The sequence below is a fragment of the Panthera onca genome, chromosome B1 (genome assembly GCF_046562875.1).
Source record: "Panthera onca isolate mPanOnc1 chromosome B1, mPanOnc1 haplotype 2, whole genome shotgun sequence".
Taxonomy (NCBI): domain Eukaryota; kingdom Metazoa; phylum Chordata; class Mammalia; order Carnivora; family Felidae; genus Panthera; species Panthera onca.
This window is the reverse complement of record NC_138342.1, coordinates 171,078,774-171,102,254: the sequence shown is the minus strand read 5'-3', so window position 1 is coordinate 171,102,254 and position 23,481 is coordinate 171,078,774. Positions and strand designations below refer to the sequence as shown.

At 39.2% G+C, this 23,481-nt stretch overlaps 1 protein-coding gene across 13 annotated transcripts in view; it reads right to left on the bottom strand.

Moving 5' to 3' along the window:
• The window catches only part of ADAM28 (ADAM metallopeptidase domain 28), a 77,305-nt gene extending 57,270 nt beyond the window's left edge, over positions 1-20,035 (bottom strand). For 6 of the 13 annotated variants that reach the window (XR_013555046.2, XR_013555047.2, XR_013555048.2 and 3 more), the window contains exons 1-6: positions 19,865-20,033; positions 13,987-14,090; positions 7,236-7,312; positions 4,302-4,380; positions 2,836-2,912; positions 882-1,074 (exon numbers count right to left, since the gene is read on the bottom strand). Coding sequence is in view for 10 of the 13 variants with exons in the window: in XM_060653234.3 (XP_060509217.3) it covers positions 882-1,074; positions 2,836-2,912; positions 4,302-4,380; positions 7,236-7,312; positions 13,987-14,090; positions 19,865-19,922 (588 nt within the window). In the remaining 3 variants the exon portion in view is untranslated. Of the gene's footprint in view, positions 1-881; positions 1,075-2,835; positions 2,913-4,301; positions 4,381-7,235; positions 7,313-13,986; positions 14,091-19,864 lie in introns of all 13 variants that reach the window. The other 7 variants (XM_078445441.2, XM_078445443.2, XM_060653238.3 and 4 more) reach the window with 2 other exon arrangements.
• Between the last annotated feature and the right edge of the window lie 3,446 nt (positions 20,036-23,481).

Here is a 23,481-nt window from a genome sequence, read left to right as displayed (position 1 = left end):
ACCACCGATTCCCAAACTGCAGACAAAATCTGCTTCTCCCTCATTCTCCCACCTCAGTTAACAGTACTCCCATTCATCATTTGCTCAGGCCAAAACCTGGAAATAATCCTTGAGTCTTCGTCTCTAGGAGTGGTTCCTCTGGGTTCCTAGATACCATATCACGGGTAGAATTTAAACCCCTAGCAAAGTGAACTCAAATCAAACCCAGCGGATTGAGATTTTCTTTTATTCAGACCACCTCTGCCCCATGCTTAATGGATTCTGAAAACAGAAGAAATGATTAGATATAGTGTCTCCGGAAGGAAAGGAGAGCAATTATGGCAATGACCTTTTAGATCCACCTGTGGCTTCAAACAAGCCATATTCACTTTTCTTCTGTGACCGGAAGATGAATTCATGTATGTAAGAGTATTCTAAATTCCTCTGGACACATCCTGTGTTTATTTTTGCTCACTGCTACATCCCCAGCACCCATGGCAGCACTCCAAGAAAGAAATCTGTTGAATGAGTTCATTCATGAAGACGGCAGGATGTTTAACGTCAAAGTAATACTTTAGACCTTTGTTGTGTGTTGTAGCATTGGCAAAGTTGCCTTTTCCTAGAGGGCAAGCATCATATTTACACTTCATTTTAACCTTACGCATCGATAGGTTTTAACCTTATGCATTTTAACCTTACGCATAATAGTCGATCCGTAAATACTTATTAAATAAATCATCAATGTACAACAAGATGTTAGTGTCTCTAGAGCCTACTATAGGGCTACTAGTTCGACAATGACTATCGAGTTTCCATTAATCGCAACTACTGAGACTGGAAGACGGGGCAACCAGGACGAGATACATGAGAGCGCTGCAAATAAAAAATAAAAATATACATACCACCAGACTGGTGGCAGGTGGAACCACATTCTGCCGAGATCCGTGTACCCACAATATGTCATCCGTCCCGCAGGTGCTGTTAGCCTTCTTTTCCTCGGGATCATACTTGAAGAGTGCATGTTCTTGTGCATCCTGATTTGTGGGGCTTAAAGGTTCAATGAAGTACCTTTGATCTCCCTGACTGAAGTAGCCTCTGGAAAACATGAGAACCCAGGCTTCTTAAAAAATATTCCTGCTTTTGAAAGCACTATAGACTTAGAGATCGCAAAAAGTTACCAACGCCGTATAATTTCAAGCTCACGGCCACGGAAAATAGGGTAACATTGCAGCTGAAGATATACCTAGAGATGACCTCGACTTATTTTTTCTATGAGGAAATGGGGCCCGTTGGAGAGAAGCGACTATTGTGATGTCACATAGCTCACCTGTTGTGTCAGAGCTGACACTAGAATGGAAATTTCCTGATTCTCACCCAGTGTTCTTCCAATTCTCAAGCCTTGTCTGCTCTAAAGGTGCCTGCAAATTAAGACTTTGGAGTCCTATACATAAGGATTAAAAATCTGGGTCTATAACTTTTTAGCTCTGATTCCATGGGAAAATTACCTAGACTCACACAGCCTCAGTTTCTCCTTTTATAAAATGAGAATAGTACCTACCTATTAGAATGATTGTAAGGATTGAAGGACATAATATATAAAGCACTTGATCAACAAATATTATCAATTTCTTATCAATTATCCCTGCTGGAGCCCCAAGCTAAGATTCATTTCACCAATATTTAGGGCTTTCCCATTATTCGTTAGTCATTGGATTAAGGGCAGACAGTAAGAAAGAAAAGAGTTGTGGTTTCTCCTCTTGTGGAGCTTATAGTCAAACAAAGAAGATGGATGTGGATCAAAGAGTCACATTTAACCCACAAGTACGTATATTATATGTAATATTCATAATTACAGATAATTGCTATGAAGAAAAAGCATAAGAATATATAGCAAGAGACTGGATTAAGTGTACATTGAATTAGAAGACAAGACTGGATGTGAAGAGAGAAGTAGGTGGTTTGTTGCAATGATCTGCATAAAGGATCATGCTTTGAGTGAGATTGTATTGAATAATCTCAGTGAACATTTAGAACATATAATCAATGGGGCTTGATAATGGATTCAAAGTGGGTAGTTGAGAGGCAAGAAATCATCAAGGAACCTAGGTTTCTGGATTGGGCAAGAAGTTGGTTGATTATACCATTCACTGGCATAGGGACCACTGGAAAAACACCAGATTTGGGAGGAAATCATTAGTTTGATTTGGGGTTCATCAGGATTGAGATTTCATTAAGCTATCCAGATATGGAAGAGATGTGGAGATATGGAAGACAAAATTAGATAATCAAGTCTGGGCATCAGAAGAAATATCTCACTGTAGACAGATGCCTACAGAAGAAAATGATGTCATAGGCTTGGATAGGACAAGCTGAAGAGGGAATTTAGAGTAAAGAGAGAAGGTGGAGAGGAGCTCCTGTTTCCTAAGGATTTGAGCTCAAAAAAAAAAAAAAAACCCTGTATTTTGAAAAAAGCAGACAAACAAACACACTTCTGCAAGTAATTCAAATGTGTAATTTACAAACTACTATCAAGAGACCTGTTTCCAAACTGAGGGTTGATGGGGGGGGTGGGAGGGAGGGGAGGGTGGGTGATGGGTATTGAGGAGGGCACCTTTTGGGATGAGCACTGGGTGTTGTATGGAAACCAATTTGACAATAAATTTCCTATATTGAAAACATAAATAAATAAAAATAAAAAAAGAGACCTGTTTCCTTCAAATTTCAAAATTCTTGAGCCCTTAGGATTCATACTTAAACTACAATATAATTCATTATATTTCAGATTCTTCAGCTTTATTAAGACACACACACTCACCCATCACCGCAGATATACACAAACCATTCTTGAAGCCTTACCTTAGGCCCCTACACGTGCTGATGCTGGCATCAGAAACTTTTTCATTAATGACATGTCCTTGGTAATAACAGTCATCCTAAACAAGAAAAAAAAAAGAGTTTTGTAAAGGAAAGTGTGTGTGTTCTTAGATCCACTCCTAAATCTGAATTTGAAATCTGGCAACAAGATCTATAATATTTTCAAATCCTTTTATGCTGAACAACAGTCAACTTAGAGATGCAAAAAAAAATGGTTAAGAAGCTTTTTATGGTTAAAACCTTTAATATTTAGTTAATTAGCCCAATGCTTAAAGAACATTTGTTAAATGTTGGTGTAAATATTAAGTCTTGCAGAAAAAAGGGTAACAGGGGTGAATTCAGTCTGGAAGAAACAACATGCAGATGAAAATTGAAAACCCAAGTCCCCAAAACATCAATATCCTTTCCCTGGGCTGATTGCTCATTAATTATTTTTTCTGACACCTACAAGCTCTTTCCAATGAATAGGTTTTCCAGATTGTGTTGTTGTTTCTTGATTCATTCAAAAAGTTTCAGCAGATTAACTGGATTAGTATGACATCTCTGCTTCCATTTGGAGCAAAATGCCCAACTGTAGCACTTTTCCATATGGATGTACTTTAATCAAGCACACCTTTCTGCTTTGGGGCCGATGAGTATTGACCCACATAAATGTCTGTGCCATCACTATGAGGAGAATGAGTGAAAGCCTTCCAAAAGTAAAATGGAGCTCAGAAAAGATGGAAATGATAAAATACCCCTCACACTACTTAACACAGTTGCCTTCTCTAAATAGGAGTTAAGAGTAAAAAGAGTATTTACAAAAAAACAGAATTCTACAGTTCTGTCATTGAGGAAATAGTCTTGAGATCAAGAGACTATACAATCCAGTGAGGTGATTGGCATTGACTAAAATCATGAGATGTAGGGGCGCCTGCGTACCTCAGTTGGTCAAGTGTCAGACTCTTGATTTTGGCTCAGGCCATGATCCCAGGGTTGTGGGATCAAGCCCTATGTTGGGCTCTGCACTGAGTATGGAGCCTGCTTGGGATTCTCTTTCTCTCCCTCTGCCCCTACCCCCTGTTCTCTCTCTCTCTCTCTCTAAAAGAAAAAAGAAAGAAAGAAAGAAAGAAAGAAAAGAAAAGAAAAGAAGTGGAAAAAAAAAAGGACACAAGACGTATTCAATTTTTCACTCTTCTAATGAAGATGAGAGACTCCTGCCTACTCTCCTAGAGGGAGCCCCTGAAGGCTGGAAAGGGTTACCATGGGTCTTGACCATGGGTCAAGAAATGCGTTTGTTCTTGTCAAACTTTACGAATATTGGAGGATCAATTAAGAAATTACTACCGCTGGAAAAGGCACCAATGTCGTAAATGCTTTCACTTTCCCTGTTTGTATGGCAATGACACTGCCTTTGGGTGTGTGAGTCATACCCTGATTGACAATGAATCTAGGATATTCTATTTTACCATGATCTGTGGGCTGGTGGTGACCTCCCCTCCAGTGGAATTATAATGTGTTTCCGTGTAACCTGGTGCAAGGAGACCCCTGAAGAAAAAAAGAAAAATAAATTCATGGTTACTCACGCTAATTGAAAAGTCCAGTGATCAGGGGTGCCTGGGTGGCTCAGTCTGTTGAGTGTCCAATTTCAGGTCAGGTCATGATCTCACGGTTCATGGGTTCAAGCCCCGTGTCGGGCTGTGTGCTGACAGCTCAGAGCATGGAGCCTGCTTTGGATTCTGAGTCTCCCTTTCTCTCTGCCCCTCCCCCGTTCACATCTCTCTCTCTCTCTCTCTCTCTGTCTCTCTCTCTCTCTCTGTCTCTCTCTCTCTCTCTCTCGCAAAAATAAACATTTAAAAAAAATTTTTTTTAAAAGTCCAGTTATCAAAATGAAAGCTTTCACTGGATGCGCAGGAATGTTCTAGCTCCTGAGCTCATCCTCCTAACCCCTCAAGACTAATACAAGCATGAAGACTGAGAGGACCAGAGATATTCCTGACTGCCATGAACAGTATCTGCTTTTTCACCAGACTTTTATACTTATTTAGGGGAGATAAATTTCCATTTCCAAATGGAAGTAAGAAGGGTAGAGTTGATAAAAATGACTAAAAAGGGCAGCGTCTCTCACCAGTTTACGATAACTACATTTTCGCCAGTCCTTTTCAGTTCCCAGCGACTGCTAACAACCGTAGCAGTGAAAGTCTATTGGGAACTGACCTGCATTTGGTAGGTAGGGCCCTTCCAGAATTTTGACCGAGCTTTTTTGAGTTCTTTCAATGACCCACCAGCACATAAGAGTCTGGATATACCTTTTAAAGAGGCGGGGTGGGGAGAAAAGGAAGTAACTAGTAGGTGTAAAATGCCATCTTTATACCAGCCACTGAGTTACACGCTTTACATGGATCATTCATTTCATCCTTTCTGAAGTCTTACATGGTAAATATGACTCACATTATTTTCCAGATGAGATTATGATAGGGAAAAATCTGTTATAAGGTGGCCGACAGGACTGATAGGGAAATTCCAGTCCCTGCCCAAAGACTCCCCTTCCCGGTTCCTCTTCCTACCCCTCTTGCCACACTGGCCAAATTACTACTAATGTGGAATGCGGAAGTCACAGACTATAAATTGTTCCCTCTGCTTACGAACTCAGACCTCTGGAGAGTGATCTTCTCTGAGCCCGCCGGTGTGAAATAAACCTCCTGCCTTCTGAGATCCCTGAGTGCCGCTTGGTTCTTCGGCTGGGTGGATCCAGGCCAGGTTCCATAACAATTACACAGTTCCAGTGGCAAAGGATCATATCTAGATCTGCTTCAAGTCCACACCTGTACTATTTCCACCCTGCCACGTGATTTCCAAACTCCAGGCTGTTGTGAAGTTTTGCAAAAGGCAAAGAGTCTATTTGAATGAAAAAAAATCTTGCTGTACTACATAGGATAATTAAAGGATTGAAAGAGCTTGAAAGCACAGAATTCGGTGGGGAAACTACGTTTGAAATAGTCAAGATGTAGGATGATCAAGATCTGGGCAAGAGCAGAGGCCATGAAATTTGCAAGAAATGTTGCCTGTGGCCGGCGTGAATAAAGAGAATGAGGAGCACGAGGACAATGTAATTGCATGAGAAAAGTGGGCGGGTTAGTGTGTAACTGCGTGGGAAAGAGCACTGGTGTTGGAATCAGGAGAGCCCAATTGGTCCTAGGGGTTATTTAACTTAGATATATCTTGGGGCGCCTGGGTGGCTCAGTCAGTTAAGTGGCTGACTTTGGCTCAGGTCATGATCTCCCGGTCCGTGAGTTCAAGCCCCGCGTCGGGCTCTGGGCTGACAGCTCAGAGCCCGGAGCCTGTTTTGGATTCTGTGTCTCCCTCTCTCTGACCCTCCCCCGTTCATGCTCTGTCTCTCTCTGTCTCAAAAATAAATAAACGTTAAAAAAAAAATTTTTTTAACTTAGATATATTTTTTTTTCCTGATGGAAATGACTGCGAATCGTTTTAAAACCTAATCTTTCAGGGGGCACCTGCGTGGCTCAGTTGGTTAAGTGTCAGACTCTTGATTTCAGCTCAGGTCATGATCTCGAGGTTCATGGGATCAAGCCTCACTGTCAATGCAGAGACTGCTTAGGATTCTCTCTCTCTCTCTCTCTCTCTCTCTCTCTCTCTCTCTCTCTCCCTCTCTCTCTTCCCCTCCTCAGCCCATGTGCTCTGTCTCTCTCTCTCTCAATAAATAAACAAATCTAATCTTTCAGTACTAGTAAATAAAATACAATAATGTCATATAATTTCACTCATATGTGGAATTTAAGAAACACAACAGATGAACATAGGGGAAGGAGAGGAAAAATAAGTTACAAAGAGAGAGGGAGGCAAACTGTAAGAGACTCTTAAATACAGAGAACAAACTGAGGGATGCTGGAAGGGTGGTGGGTGGGGGGTGGGCTAAATGGATGATGGGCATTAAGGAGGGCACTTGTTGAGATGAGCACTGTGGATTATATGCAAGTGATAAATCACTGGGTTCTACTCCTGAAACCCATACTACACTGTACGTTAACTGACTTGAATTTGAATAAATAAATTTAAAATTAAAATATTAAAATAACAAAATAATGGAGGGGAAGGTCTAGAAATCTGCCTTTTCCTTGAACTTGATAAAATGTATATCTGCTTGTACCTCATTCACTGTGTTTTATTACTAGAAGAATTGAAACACTAATAAACTATTGTTTTTCTCAACGTAAACCACTTCAGTAGGAACATATATTCACCCAACCCCGTGGGCCAGTCGAGAGAAAAAGCTTATTAGCCGAGGTTTTTGAGAGCCTTAAGCAGAAACAGACTCATTCAGCACAGTTTCCACCTGCTAACGTTTTGTTGGTGAGGGTAATGTGAGAAGTAAAAACACTTACTTGCTTTTTTTCAAGTAAAGCACTGCAATTTTCCCATTAACTGTCATTTCGTACTTCAATTCAGTTTCAAATTTTTCCTGCAAAAATGCACAAACATTCGCTGGTAATTATAAATACACAAATAATTGATTTGGCTGCGTTCATCTTTTAATCATCAGCAAACAATGCCTGCTTTCTTTAGCAGTAGTCCATATAATAGCAAATGTCTGCTTCTGGCCTCTTTTAACAAATCACACAACTCTGCCGCCTGAATGGACAAATTACCTGAGACCTGTATATCCATCCATCTATCCATCCATCCACCCATCCACCCATGCATTTTACAAATATTATTTCAGTTACAGGCATGATATATACAAATATTATTTGAGTTATAAGCATGACTCTATTTGGTTCCGGAAATTCAACTCTAAGCAAGAAAAAATTGATGCCAACTGTCAGGAAGCTTAAAATCTTGTGGAAATACAGATAATAAAAATGATTTATATGATAAGGGACATAAATAGGAATGCAGTGTAGGGTGTCTAACATCTTAAGGTCAGAAAAGGCCTTCCTGAGGAAGTAACATGTAAGCCGAGACATGAATTAGCCAGGTGAAGCAGGGTGGGGAAGTTATTTGAGAAGAAGGAACAGTAAGCACACAGACCCAGAGACCTCAACGACTCTTACGGATGATTTTTGGTCTGGAGGTCTTTCAAGGCTAAATGGAAGCTAGAATATGGACAAAACAACAGAAATATGTATCCGAAAGCAGAAAGAAGTCATCAGGAAGAAAATAAGTCTTAGGAGTTCAGAATGGGAAAGTATTACCTCAAATAAACCTCATGGAGAAAAGGAGAATGGTTGGAAATTGAGATTTTTTTTTATATACAAGAGGAGATAGGACTGTACAGCAGTGTGTTAAAGAAGATGTTATTGTGTACTGAACGTTGATTCTGTTCTATAAAACAGTGAATCTAAAAACTCACTGCGGAGTGCCAGGACATTGTTATTAAAGAGATCTAGCTACGGCAGACTGAATATGACTGAGTGTGGTTTTCTCTGCTTTTCTTCTCTCCTCCGTCTCCTGGCCAGAGCAATACCTGAGCTCAGCAAGGGACAATAGTGAGTTTGGGCCTCCAGATCAGGAGGATTGCGCCGGGGTTTGCCATCTCCAAAGTCAACCATTATGGCCCACATTCCCTTTAAATGATCAATTATTGGAGTCTTCTCTGAAGTCAAAAACTCCTAAGTACAATGTGTGGATCTAGATGAGGAGAGGCTGCTGTACTTCACTTCATGTTTATAAACACCAGGAGCTGGGGGGGAAGAAAAGCCTGAGGGTTGAAAATAAAAATTATAGGGAATCATTGTAACCACTTATTATTCAGGTTTAAGAAAGGCCAGATGGAATTAAAATATTTGGAGGATAGTAAATGTAATCTTCTACCCAGAAGAGGCTTCCAGATATGCATTTCCTGTCAGCAATGGATTGTTGTAGATTTTCACCTAAAATTTATTTGGTGGTGGTTTTAGAAAAGATTGTTGCTTTTGGACTGGAAGTTTTAGCCAACACTAGCATAGAGATTATAGATGAAAGGAAACAGCAAGGAAGAAAACAAGTCTTTATGAAAGAGGGTGTTCTAGGTGATGTTAGAACTGTACTTTCCAAGTAGAAGTCCATGGTGGAAAGCAATGCCTGCTAATAAAAAGCGTATCCTACTTGTATACAACCCGGGTCCTGAACTATGGGTTAGGAGAGGAAAGATGCACCTTGATTTGGACAGTGTCCACTAGATGGAAATTATTTGGAGCTCAATGAATAAGGTTAGCTGGCCATAAGGACATACAAATAAACACTTCCTCCAGGAGAAACACCATCCATGGGTAAGGTTTAGTGGGTGGATTGAGAAGGCCACCATCCTGGACATTCCTGGGAGGGGAGCAAGAGGATGAAGTCAAGATGATGCCCATGCACACAGAAAATAAATAGCCAAGGGAAGCCCTCGAAGTCCCAGGGAGGTGTGGTTCCAGTAATACAACTGTTGCCATGACATACAGTAGTCTGAGGCCTCCAGAAACTCTGGTGGACCCAGCTAAGGCCTGAAATTGTTCCCAACATAAGGAAGGTACTGTGCCGCCAGATGTTTTATTTTGTGACTTGAGCCAACAGCCTGGCAGTTTTGGCCTCAAAGGAAGTGTGTGGGCTCTATAGGCAGACTCCTGGGAAGATAGGAATTACCTTTGAATATTAAGTTCCCAGCACCCGGGACCTTAATTAAGTACTTACTGAATACATTTCTATGCAGATATATGGGTAATATATTCCAGTTACACTAATTCATGGATGTGCCCATTTGTTCATTTGTTTATTATCCATTTGCTCATTTATTCAACAAATAGTTATTCAGTTTTCCTTATGCCATGCATACGCAGCATAACCAAAAATACAATAATGAAAAAAACATGCAAGTTTCTACTCAGCCCCTGAGTATTCCCTCCAGAAAATTTTTCAGAGGACTATTTCATGATGCCAGGCATGATGAAGTCAGAAGGATGGGGCCATGCTCTTGGCACAGCTGAAGGTAAAACCAGTGCCTCTGTTCTCTAGACCAGTAGAGGGCACAGTTGATTAATAGTATGTATGTTGTTGATAGCGCTGCTATTAAACATAGGGGTATATGTGCCCCTATGAATCAGCACCCCTGTATCCTTTGGATAAATAAACAATAACCAAATTCCAGAAAGAGCCCAAATGTCCATCAACTGATGAGTGGGTAAAGAAGGTATAGATAGATAGATAGATAGATAGATAGATAGATACGGATATAGATATAGATACACACACACACACACACACACACACACACACACACACACAATGAAAAACCTCTCAGCCTCAGCGATGAAAAAGAATGAAACCTTGCCATTTGCAACAACATGGATGGAACTGGAGGGTATTATGCTAAGTGAAATAAGCCAGGCAGAAAAAAAGACAGATATATCTTTGTGTTCATATGTGGAATTTGAGAAACTTAACAGAAGACCATAGGGGAAGGGAAGAAAAAATAAGTTACAAACAGAGAGGGAGACAAACCATAAGAGGCTCTTAAATACAAAGAACAAACTGAGGGTTCATGGGGGTGGGAGGTGGGGTAGGAGGGCAGGGAAATGGGTGATGGGCATTGAGGAGGGTGCTTCTTGGGATGAGCACTGGGTGTTGTATGGAGGTGATGAATCACAGGAATCTACTCCCAAAGCCAAGACTACACTGTATACACTGTATGTTAGCTAATGTAACAATAAATTATTAAAAAAAATAAAAAAATATTTAAAAAATAATAGTAAGTATACAAGTCCTCATCTTCCCTGCTTTGAGAAGTGATTAATTTCACTGAGAATGTATATAACATCTTCAGGATGTAGAGATCCCTTCCGTCACATGCATTCCAAATTCTAGTTATTTTGAATAATTGCTAATCAATTCTTTGCACAAAGAGGACCAATAGTCTCAATGCAGAAGCCACAAAGAGAGCTTCTTTTTTTTTCAATATATGAAATTTATTGTCAAACTGGTTTCCATACAACACCCAGTGCTCATCCCAAAAGGTGCCCTCCTCAATACCCATCACCCACCCTCCCCGCCCTCTCACCCCCCATCAACCCTCAGTTTGTTCTCAGTTTTTAAGAGTCTCTTATGCTTTGGCTCTCTCCCACTCTAACCTCTTTTTTTTTCCTTCCCCTACGAAGATAGCTTCTAACAACTTGGCTTATTTGTATAACAGAGTTCTTGTTGGCCATAAGCTGTATGTGAACAAAAAGAGAAGATTCTATGTAAGGGAAGAGAATGTGCCTGCTGCATGTTAGATAGACAAGGAGGCCCTGGCTTCTCTGGTCTATGCTTGTGAAACAAGTGTCATGGCAGAACTCAGCAAGCCTGACCAAGCAGGACTGAAATTTCAGACATGCAGCAGCACAGGACCTTATATTTGTAGACAGAACACGTTCATAGGGACGTGAAAAAAGCCCCATGGTATGATCGCCACCTAGAATACAGGGCATTGTTAAATCTGAATTCCAGATAAAGTGAATAGTTTTTAAATACAAACATGACCCACATGATATTGGAGATGACGTATACAAAAAAAAAAAAAAAAAAGCTTTCATTGTTTATCTGACATCCAAATTTAACCGGGTGTCCTGTATTTTTATTTGCTAGAATCTGGTGATTCTATACACAGTAGTCCAGGCACTGTAAGAATGAGAGCTAGACATCTGTGACGAGGGAAAGGAGGTGAGATTCTGAAATATCAGAGGATGAAAACAGTGACTGGGAAAAGCAGATCAATGCCTTTGGAATGATTCCTCAGCCAGGAATTGTTTTTAGTGGTTTTTAATGGTTTGATCACATTCTTGCTGGCCGGTACCTCAAAGGCATCAACCAGCACCTGAGAACATCAATGCTAGTTGAATAATACTAAAAGGCAAACATGATTGAGTTACATGTATTTGTGAGATGGTCGGAAGCATTCAGTCCTCGCCCTGTCACATTCTTCATGGCTAATAACATGTTGCCTCCTACTGTCGACAACTGAAGGCAGCAAGGAGACTCTTGCAAATATACTCCACAAAACGACAAAAATAAAAATAAAATTCACCCTTTAAAGAAACATTAAAGCCCTCCAATCGTTTAGGCACATTTCCCTTTGGTTGTCTATGGAATTTGGTGTAATGTTTTTATTTCCTCCAAAAGGTACGATTGATGTGTTCTGTGGGGATTTCCTTGAATCAATGAACATTTATGGAATACCTTCCATAGGACACGTTGACAGGTGAGGGTAAGGAGGAGCAGAGGCATGTTAAAGGTAGAAAAAAACTTTTTTTTATTGACGTGGGCAGTTTCAACCCAGATGAGAAGATTAAACTTATTCTCACAGTCACTTGGACACACACACACACGATAATGATAGTGAAATCAATATTAAGAGAAAATCAAGAACCAAATGGTGTAACACTGACCATTCCTGAAGCATGACTCCAGGAAAAGGATCTATCAGTACATATACAAATATTCCATATTTACTTTACAAGAATAGAATATGAACTGGATGTTACAAATGGGGAGAACATGTTAAATAGGAAAAAAAAATCCATAAGAAGGGCCGAGTGGTAGAAATAAACATATTACCAAGAAAGGCTTTGCGATTACCAAAGCTGACTAAAAAGGAGGTTGTGTTGAGAAGCAGAAAGATAACAAAACGGCTTAATAAACCATTATATTAAGCAAAAGAGCCATGACAGTTAGTCAGAAGTAGAAGGTGGTGAGTTATATAAGACAGTGCCATAGCATAATCATGAGCAGGGACTTAATAATTGCATCCTGCTTTGCTTTGCACGTAAGTTTTCTCCAAACAGCCATATAAAATAAGCATTCCTATTATTATCTCAATTTTAAGATGAAAAAATTGAAGCTCATCGGTGTCTAACAGAGAAAATTAACAAAGTTAAGATGTGAATATAAACAAGACTTCTGAATTCGGATCCTTTACACTTTTACTATGAATCAAGAAAACATAAGGCTTATACAATCCGTGAATCAGGTTGTGGACTAGAAAAATAATGTATTGGCAATAAATATCAAGCACATTATATCAACTGCATCCATCCACTCAATTCTTCCAAAACTTAAGATTGATCATCTAATAGGTGTCAGTAATGATTCTAGAGTTTTTCAACAAAATAAATTGTTCAAAAGCTTAAATTTGTTTTATGAGGGATTCACTTTAAAACACTGGACGTGTATTAACTTTCCTCAAAATATTCAGTGACAAAAGGTATCTGGCGTTTTTAAGAGAATACTGGAAAGCATTTGAAGAGGGCCATACTGATGAGGAACCCAGTGCATACAGGTCCCATTTAAATTTACCAGAAACATTTTGTTGAGAGAGAATAATTTCAATAAACAGGGTCTCCTATGGGTTCTGCTATTATAAACATGTTTGCTTTAGAAGAAATCATCTGTGGGGAAGCTTATCCAGTGGGGGGGATATGTACTCCCAGTGAGTTGCATCTTACAATATTTCTACAAGTTATTATTTATGTCTCATTTATCTGTATTTTTCCTGTCTCCTAGCAGAAGACTCCTGAGTGCAGGTAATGAGAAAACTGTTGAATGGATCATCATGTTTTAGCTTTTAGCTTTTGACTGAGAGACTGTGTTGTTTCATTAAGTAGTAAGAATTCTACAAACTTTAATAACTTTCTCTTTAGGAAAGACAAAAATAAATTTCATGTTTAATTACAGTAATTCATCTTAACTTAATATGCATATATATATATATTAATTGATTCACAATATTTTATTTTCTACTTCAGTTTTAATGTTCATGGTTTTGTTTGTACGTGTGTACATAGATATGCAGATGATCGATAAGTAGATAATAGATAGATAAAATAAACTGTATCTCATTTCTTTGGAAGTACACAGAATTAGAAATTACCATAAAAGTATTAAGGTTTACTCTCTGTGTGACCTTGGACAGTTTATTTCAACCGTCAGAACCTTAATCTGCAAAATGAGGCTCAAAATAGAACATTGAATTATTGTGACGATTAATAAAAATAATATAGGTCAAATAACAAATGAAAAAGTCTCTATATAAATATAAATATGTGTATATATTTATATATTAGAGTTATATATCTATATGTATACCACCTGTAAATATATGCATTTTTTTTTCAAGACTCTTCGTTAAGTCAAAAGAAGTACCTGTTGTTCTGGCTCCTTGACCTCTCTTTTATGTAGTGAATGAAGTCTTCTGGGATAAACCACTTCATAGTTCTTCACTCCAGAGAGTTCTTTTATCGCGTTTACTGAGGAGGGAAAAAAAGGTAAGAACTGATTGAGTGAAGCAGAAGAAATAAACAAGCCGGTTGGTAATAATTAGCCGTATTGCATTTCGGCAATAATGCCACATACAGAGGCTTAACTGAGTTTTATGCCAGAGTGATTTAAGAGTAGAGAGACAAAATCAGAAACCCACTCTTCCTCTCAGATCTTTAGCCTAGACCTTCGCATACATCCCCACTGAAAGCTTGCAAGTGTATCTCTATTTGGTGAAAGTATTTCTTTTGGATTTCTCCATTTCTCTTTGCTACCTTGAATCTTCTGCGGAGGAACGTAGCAAGCAATACAGGCCAGCACAGGAAGGCAGAAACCAAACTAATCTTCTAAGACAATCTTCTATCAGTGTCAGCATAATTGAGTAGAAGTACTCCGAAAACTACACAGTGTTACAAAAATGAAATCAATGATGTATGCCATTTCTGATTCTAATATTTTTTCGTATTGTCCAATAGCAATATTCTACATTAACGAAGAAAACTATGATGCAGTAATAAAGCTCCAATGCCAGCTCCATAGAATGCTTGGCTTTTGCAATACAGGTAAATTTATTTTTGCATACAAAGCATGAAAAGAATAAAATTAGAGAAGCAAACAATTAGAGCACTATTACTGGTCTGGAAGGGAACTTTGAGCCTGGAGCCATATGGAAAGACAATTGAACAGTTACCTCATCCAAACCTTCTATCTATATTTTGAATTCTCATCTCAGCATTGTTTCTACAAGTTATTTTTGAGATGAATTCAGTTTTCCGAAAACTAACACTGAATTTTCTATTTTCTTTTTTATTTTCCCACTTGATGGAGTCCTTCCTCCGTGTAGAATAGTGTCTAAGTAAATGTCAATAGGTCAGCTCTTTGGCTTCTGAAGGGGCTACTGGTCTACCCAGAATATAGATGCAGTAGAAACCAAAAATCAAAGTATGGGCCCAGGCTGGCAATTTACTAACACTGTGGTCTGGAAGGGCTTTAGTTCTCTGGGTAATGACTAGAGTGCTTTCTAAAGATAATCCCAACTTATTAAAGCACTCAAACCTAAATTCTATGGTAATATAAATTTATATTATTTTTTGATCTTTTAACAAATAACATTGAGTATTTTTTGTCAGTCATATTGGGTGACTTGTACGCTTATCCCAAAGATGTACCAGAGAGTATTTTTTTAAATGTTGTTTAGAAACTAAAGCAGAAGGTTTAATTTTTTTTTAATGCTTATTTATTTTTGAGACAGAGAGAGACAGAGCACGAGCGGAAGAGGAACAGAGACAGAGAGGGGGACATGGAATCCAAAGCAGGCTTCAGGCTCTGAGCTGTCAGCACAGAGCCCGACGTGGGGCTTAAACTCACAGACTGCAAGATCATGACCTGAGCCGAAGTTGGATGCTCAACTGACTGAGACACCCAGGCGACCCTAAAGCAGAAACTTTAAAAAATTCCTAGTTATGTCCATTTTCTTTTATCATTTTAGGATGGCTAAATGCACTTGACCACTTAAGAGCCATTGGCTAAATCTCATTAGGTAAAAACCAGTCCATTAAAGGGATATGCAGTAGCTTTTCTTTCAATGAGATTTACTTGAGATTTACTCTTAAAAACATTTTGAAAACATTTAAAATCATGGAATCAACCCTAGGATACTGGAACTTTGAGTTTGGTTCTAATTTTTTAACTGGTTAAAAAGAAGATTAAATGACCTTTAAGGACAGTTCATGTAGTCTATGGTTTTCTGCAAACAAATACCGAATTCTCTGTAATCTCTTTGAAGAGATGAGGATCATTTGGATAAAGTTTTAATTGGTTTTGATAAAATAAGTCTCATTACATAGACAAGACTTCAAGAACTAGATAAGATACCTCAAGACCTTCTTCTTGCTGTTGCAGAGATAATCACTGGGCAATTTTATTTCTATTTAATTTATTTTTTTGTAAAGGAAAATAATAAGTATTTATTAAAAAATTTTAGAGAAACTTAACAGAAACCCATGGGCGAGGGGAAGGAAAAAAAAAAAAAAGAGGTTAGAGTGGGAGAGAGCCAAAGCATAAGAGACTGTTAAAAACTGAAAACAAACTGAGGGTTGATGGGGGGTGGGAGGGAGGGGAGGGTGGGGGATTGGTATTGAGGAGGGCACCTTTTGGGATGAGCACTGGGTGTTGTATGGAAACCAATCTGACAATAAATTTCATATATTGGAAAAAAAATTTTATAACAGAAATTAAAAAGCCTAAAGGAACATTAAATCGATCATTTTAGCATTGAGTTAAAATTTTCCTAATTATCATAATTATGTCAAAATAATAAGATGCCAAGAGGTTCAGAAAATTACTCTTGCCACAAATTAACTGACGGTATTGACACAATTCCCTGAAGCTTCTTGCAAACCTGTAATACCAAACAGGCACACCATAAGGCAACCACATGCTGTCTTGTGGGCTATGTCCAATCAGTGCAATTAGTCCCATTAATATGGAGTTCATGAAGCCATATAGTCACCAATGTGCAGCCAAAGTAACTCTTCCAACAATGCTGTTTGAAAATTGGTTTTCATCCATGATACACTATTCCAAGAGTAAATATCAGCCCAAGTTGCCCTTGGGTCGTAAAATAATAACTATCCGGCTGATTCTTTTTATCAAAGCAAAAAATGATAGCACACACACATTCCCCTTTCAGAAGGGGTGAGGGAAACAGGCCATCCGGCCAATGCAAGTTTTCGTGACATATACACTCATCTCCATGCTTACTACTTAGTATCTAAATCTTAACATTTCATGAAATCGGAAACTACCAATTGACTTATATGAAGTCAAATATGTACATTAGCGGAGAAATTTACTTCCAGCTCTTTGATGGCTGCACACTTCCAAATGGCAAATAAAATCTATCAACAAAGAAACCAGAATACTTCTTTAAAAAGCCTCTGGCAACCTCTCACTATCTTCAGTGTGCAAGCAACAGATTTTCGGCTCTTCCCAAGCTCTTGCAACATAGTACATTCTCTACAGGAAACAGACGTTCTCTTAATGGCTCTTATTTTTGTGGGACCAAGAAGGCCCCTGAAAGAATGAGATTCAAATGATCACAGATTACACAAGTTAGAGATACACAGCAGACCGAAATATTGTTTGGCTCAATCATCCTTAAGGTTGATGGAAATGACGCAGCCTCCTCCCAGCTGAATAAAATCAGGCTAATTACTTGGAAGCCTGTGGAACAAACACAACTAACTGCCATCCTGGGATTACACAAATCCGAGATGTAACACAATATGTTTCTACTAATTCATTTTAGTACTCGCTTTCTCTCTCTCCCACAGAACTCACACGTTGGATTACTTCTGACCAGCAACACTAGATGGAGAAAAAACAAAACTATTGTTTTAGATTGCCTGAGATAATTATTTTACTGTATATTGGCTTTAGAAAAGTGAACACTCATTGGCAAGATTAATATAACAGGCACTGGTCTGGATTGCCACATTCTGTTTCAATGTGTTTGGGGGCAATTTTGGAGTTTAGCACATTTGTATATAATATTTGACATTTTCATTTTTGATCAAATCTGTTCCAAATCGTTTAAAGAATGTCTTTCCAAACTAAACACATGACATTAAGCCCTGGATCAGAGTTTATTCAATATTGACTTCAGATCTGGGCTACACTGCACCCCCTCAAACTCTGGTGATTTGGAGCTTAGTGTAGTAAAAGTGACGGCAAACATCGAGGAAAAATGCATCCTCATTAAATCTATCATTTTGGCTATGAAGATTAAATTATAAATGCTTTTGAGGCTCATCTAGTCATTTTATGAAGATAAGAAAGAATTGTTAATTTGAAGCAAAATAATTTTAAAAAGTACTGTACCCTCTGGATATCCTGTTGAAATATATTAAAGAACTTTCTCTTTTGTCAGTGCGCATACATCTCACCCCCAAACAACTGTTACATCCTTTTAAATATTTGGGTTTTTTCCTATGATGAAATCCTAGAAGTTATTTTTCTCAGGGGATGGTGAAGTGCGTACAAACAGCTGGCCTAATTATACTTCATTCTTTTATTTCATGTCTATGGAAACTGGGCACAAGTCGTGGTCCGAGGCACATATTTTTTCTTTGCATGGTGGGGGCAGATCAACAAAAAGGAAGAGATGAGAAAATGAGAATTGCTTTATTTTTTACATTCTGGCTGGGAAAGAAATCCATGTAGGAATAATATCAGTGGGAATAATACTCACTGCCAAGGAGACAGTCTTGAAAATAAAAAATGGAAGGTAAAGTGGGGGGGGGGGGACTCTCTGTTCAAGATAGAAGATGAGGGGGTAACGGTCTGTCGGTCACCCTGTTCTCACAAGAGATATTGCAAACCCTCTGTCCCTACCACCAAATACTTGAAGACATCACGGTTTTAGGCATGGTTTCTAAGGAAGCTGTCCTTGGTGCCATGTTGTGAATGCAAAGACGAGAGAACAGAATCAGGTAGTATGCCCAATGTGGTGAAAAGCCTGTCATGTGGGTGGACTCCAGGATTAGCTGTTAATGGATCCTGCTTGATCTTTATGCTGTTCAATAAAGCTAGTTCCCAAGCAATTCTCAGGGTCCAACCAAGTGAGGGATCCCAAAGAATTTTTAGAGATAGCACTTTTGGAGACATGTAGGGAAAGAAGGTTTCTATTAAGGTTGACTCCCAAAGTAGAAATTGAAGTCAATAACTTAAATGCCCAGTACAGTTCTATATTTAATGATGTAAAGTAAAACTCTCACAAGCCTGGAAAAGAAATCAGAAACAGTGGGGAGGAGGTGGGGAGAATTACTTTTAGTGACCAAGTAGGGAGAGTGTGAGAGAGAAGAGAATCTTTCCCTCCCTAACACTATACTTCTTGTTGATGATCTGTTCCCATTCCTACGTCTCCACAAGCACTCTAAAACCCAAGAAAAGATTGAATGGGAAGGATTTTCACGCACCGAAGCTAATGTGGTGACTTAAATAAGCTCTGGAAATAGAAATAAGTTAAGGAAATGTGTTACCCAATTAAATTTAACCAACATCTAATTGGTGAATTTCTCAGAAATAGAGGGACATGCCAGAAGTGACTTATTACGGAGAAGTAAAATTTCTCTCCTTTTGAAGTCTTACATGTTTGATAACCAGCAAAATAGAAATAAATGATCCATTTAAGCTTAACAATAACCTTGTTTTGATCGGGTAATAGCACAATGCTTTAGAAAGATCAAGCTGGTCACCTGTTTATTCTTAATTAGTCATACTTATTATCACCAGTAATGGCAGGACCAAACATCAAAACGTGCACTCAAAAGGAACAGGACGAGCCAAACTGGTCCCTATAATTACAGCAGATACTTTCTGAAAGCCTTGTGCACAGCGGTAGCTAGTCAAATCCGCTGCGTCTTTACTGCTCTGAAAATGACAAGCGGGATTTGACGAATTCCACTTTGTGACACGAAGATCATATTCTCTGCTTCAATTAAGCTGTATGAAGTTTTCCCTTTGATGGCTATGTATTCCCATATCAGACATAGGAAAATGGATTCAAGTCGTCTCCTTCCCTCTCCTTTACAGTGAGGGTTCACAGCAGTCACAGCCCCCTCCTCCAAAACAGCAGACTAAAACCAGCCCAACTGGTGAGTAAAATTGGTTTAAAAAAAAAAAAAAAGCTATTGAGAGAAGGTGAAAAGCAAGCAGTTCACTGCCGTATCTAACAGAACCCGAAAAGGAATTAAACACCGACCTGGAACTGGAGAAAGGAGGAACGTGACCGTGACCGTCAGAAGAAGCCCCTGCAGCATGCTGGATGAGCCCAGGGGCAGAGTGCCTGCCCTTCTCGCTCAGGGTGCACTGCTTGATCTGTCCCTGACTCCTCTCAAGTGAGACAAAATGAAACTCCCAGGTTCATTCTTGTCTCTGCTTCAGGAAGTGTTTACTAAAGGTGTTGCACAACCCTGAAGCTGTTGTCCTGCAACAATGGCCCTGCAGGAGGAAGTTCTGGCTGCCTCCTGGCTCTAAGGCTCCTTTACCATAAGCTATTGTTTCTTTTTCGTGCTTCCCCACATTCCCCACTCTGGAGTAGTACATTTCCAGTATATGACTATAGCCCACGAAGCTACCTTGGGCTAACTGGCTTGGATGGACCTTGGTAAGTGTGCACATTTATTATGTATGTTATAAATGTATACAAATGTTTATATATATATTTGCTATGTATTATATATGTATGGCTAAATATATGCTATGTTTACAGATGTATTTGCTATATATGTATTTGCGAATGGCATTCTTCCGGCACATACAGATGCGGTTCAGTGAAGCAATTTCTAATCCACTCCAATTATTAGATAAAATTCTCTTTTCCAGTTATCTTGTAGTCTGTTCTCCCACAATGGTGCTCTCAGGGAGCTTGAGCCATCCTGAAATAAGAATGTAGGACAATACAAGCTCAAGGTTGTTCAGATCTCCAAGGGCATCTTCAGTATCATCACTAACAACGAGGAGTGGGAAAAAGCCTTATTAGACTCAAAGGACATAATTTCCAGAAAAAACCTTGAGGGGCTGTCATTGGTGGTAGTGAGGCTGAGCAGGCATGTCCAGATAGCACAGTGTATGACTCACTAAATAGCTCGTGGTGAGCTCCCTTACTAAGTTCCAGGTCCTTGATACTTACGATCATATTAATTCTTATGACACTTCTGTATGATAAATGCCCTCTTACCCCTATTTTGTTGATTAAAAACCTGGGATTTAAAAAGATAAAAGATTCAGGGGCACCTGGGTGGCTCAGTCAGTTGAGAGTCCAACTCGTGACTTCAGCTCAGGTCATGATCTCACGGTTCATCGGTTCGAGCCCCACGTTGGGCTCTGCCCTAACGGTGTGGAGCCTGCTTGGGATTCTCTCTCTCTCCCTGCCCCTCCCCACCTTTCAAAATAAATAAACTTTAAAAAAAAGCCTCTTCAAAATAAAAAGATAAAAGATTCAAAAGATTAAGGCTCAGCTGTCCTCCTTTATATAGTAAATAAGAATAAGAAGTTTGCCCAGGGGCGCCTGGGGGGCTCAGTCGATTAAGCATCCCACTATTGATTTCGGTTCAGGTCATGATATCAGGGTTCCCTGGTTCGAGCCCCAAGTAGGGCTTGGGATTCTCTCTCTCCCTCTCTGTCCCTCCCCTGCACTCCCTCTCTCTCTCACACACACACAAAATAAATAAACAAAAAAAAAAAAAGTTTGCCCAAAGTCATTTTATCTAGTAAGTAGCAGAAGTGGAATTTGAACTTAGTATTGTTTGAGCTCTTAGTCACACATTCTAACAGCTGATTTATACACTCAGTCTTATTTCTGTTGAGAAATTATGTGTGTATATATATATACATATATATGTATATATATATATATACATATTCCTATAAAATACACATTCCATGAGATAATCCTGAGGTTATTACTATTAAATCCATTCTTAATCCACTAAAATTAGGCATTATTCTATGGATTCTGAAGCGCATTTTTGTAATAGAGCGATTTCAATGAAAAGGGATTTCTCAAAATGTCATATAGGCATCAGCCAACAACCACAAGAGAATTTTTATATCTACTTACTGAGCATTTCAGCTGTAGGATTAGGAATCTCCCAGGTTTCTTTGCTCTCAATCCAAGTTCTACTGCTTTGTCTTTTTCAGGGAACAGAAAGTTTATACCCACTTTTGGGGCGCCTGGGTGGCTCAGTCAGTTGAGCATCCGACTTCGGCTCACATCATGATCTCACGGCTCGTGAGTTCGAGTCCCGGGTCAGGCTCTGTGCTGACAGCTCGGAGCCTGAAGCCTGCTTCAGATTCTGTGTCTCCCTCTCTCTCTGCCCCTAACCCACTCACATTCTGTCTCTGTCTCTCTCAAAAATAAATAAACATTAAAAAATGTTTTTTTAAGTTTATACCCACTTTTTAATTATTACATGATTTCCCCCATTAATTCTATGCACATTCATTAGTACCTATAAGGTGAAAGACCCTGTGATCACAGTTGAAAATGTAGTCATTCCCTTTGAGATGCTTACAGCCTGGCGAGGGAGATAGGCAAGGACATGTCCCACAAAGATGTGCTAAGTGAGTGCTGTCTATACATTATGATACACTGTCCTTTAGGCTAGGAAAGACGCAGGCATGGGGGTCAGAGGCGACCCTTAGCAGGGCAAGGAAGACTTCCTGGAGGCAGGAACAATGAGGTCAATGAAAAATTAACTTTGAGAAAAAATGAGGATGTAATGTCATTCTCGTTTACGGTAATACTTTAGCATTGTTGGAGCAGAGTACCTGGAAGAATGGGAAGAGATCCTACTAAACAGAACAAGTTCATTTCTGGCTTTGTCCCTGTAGGGAATGGGCACCACTGACAGGTTCTAATCAGTGTGGCAACTTACACACTTGCCCATTTCAGTGGGTGGTGCATTGGAAATGAAGAATGATCTCGGTCTGTGTAGGGATGCATATGACATTTTTAAACTGACGATCGTCCTTCAGTTCTCTTTAAATCTGTAATCATGCCATGCCTTTCCAGCTGTCATTCTCAGAAGCTTTGGTCACTCTGCATAGCCTAGAATTATATTTATCGTATCCTCTAATGTCAAATGATTTATACCAATCTCTAAATGAATTTTATTCTCTACTTTCCTCATTATTTCTTAGAAGATGTATGGAGCAAACATAAAAATTGAATTTTTTTTTAGTTTATTTATTTTGAGAAAGAGAGAGAGAGAATGTGTGCAAAGGGGGGGGGGGCCGGTAGGGGAGTGGCAAAGCAAGAATCTCAAGCAGGCTCTGTACTCTCAGAGCCAGATGCGGGGCTCGATCTCACAAACTGTGAGATCATGACCTGAGCTGAACCCACAAGTCAGACGCTTGACAGACAGAGCCACCCACGTCCCCCAAAAGTTGAATTCTGACATTTAGTTTAATTTTCCCCTTTGTTTCTTGGGATAGATGCGACGTTACCGCTTATATCTTTTATCATCGTTATTGGTCAAACTCTTTGCCGGAGCAGAAAATAAGTGACAGAAAGAATAGTTACATGAGTGAGCCACATACATTTCATAATATGCTTAGCTCAGAGTACTGCGGTACAGTGTGAAAAAGCACCAGTTAGCACTCAGAGACTGTGATAAACTATAGTGATCAATGGTGCCATACATATTTATATATATATGATACATATGATATAAGTATATGTCTTATACACACACTTGTACTATTCCCTGAAAGAGTGGATTCATGCAGTAAAGCAGGTAAGAAGAAAAATACCAGTTTGGGATGTGTCACATGGAGACAGGATGTCCAGCTGTTAATTAAAAAATAAACAGATAG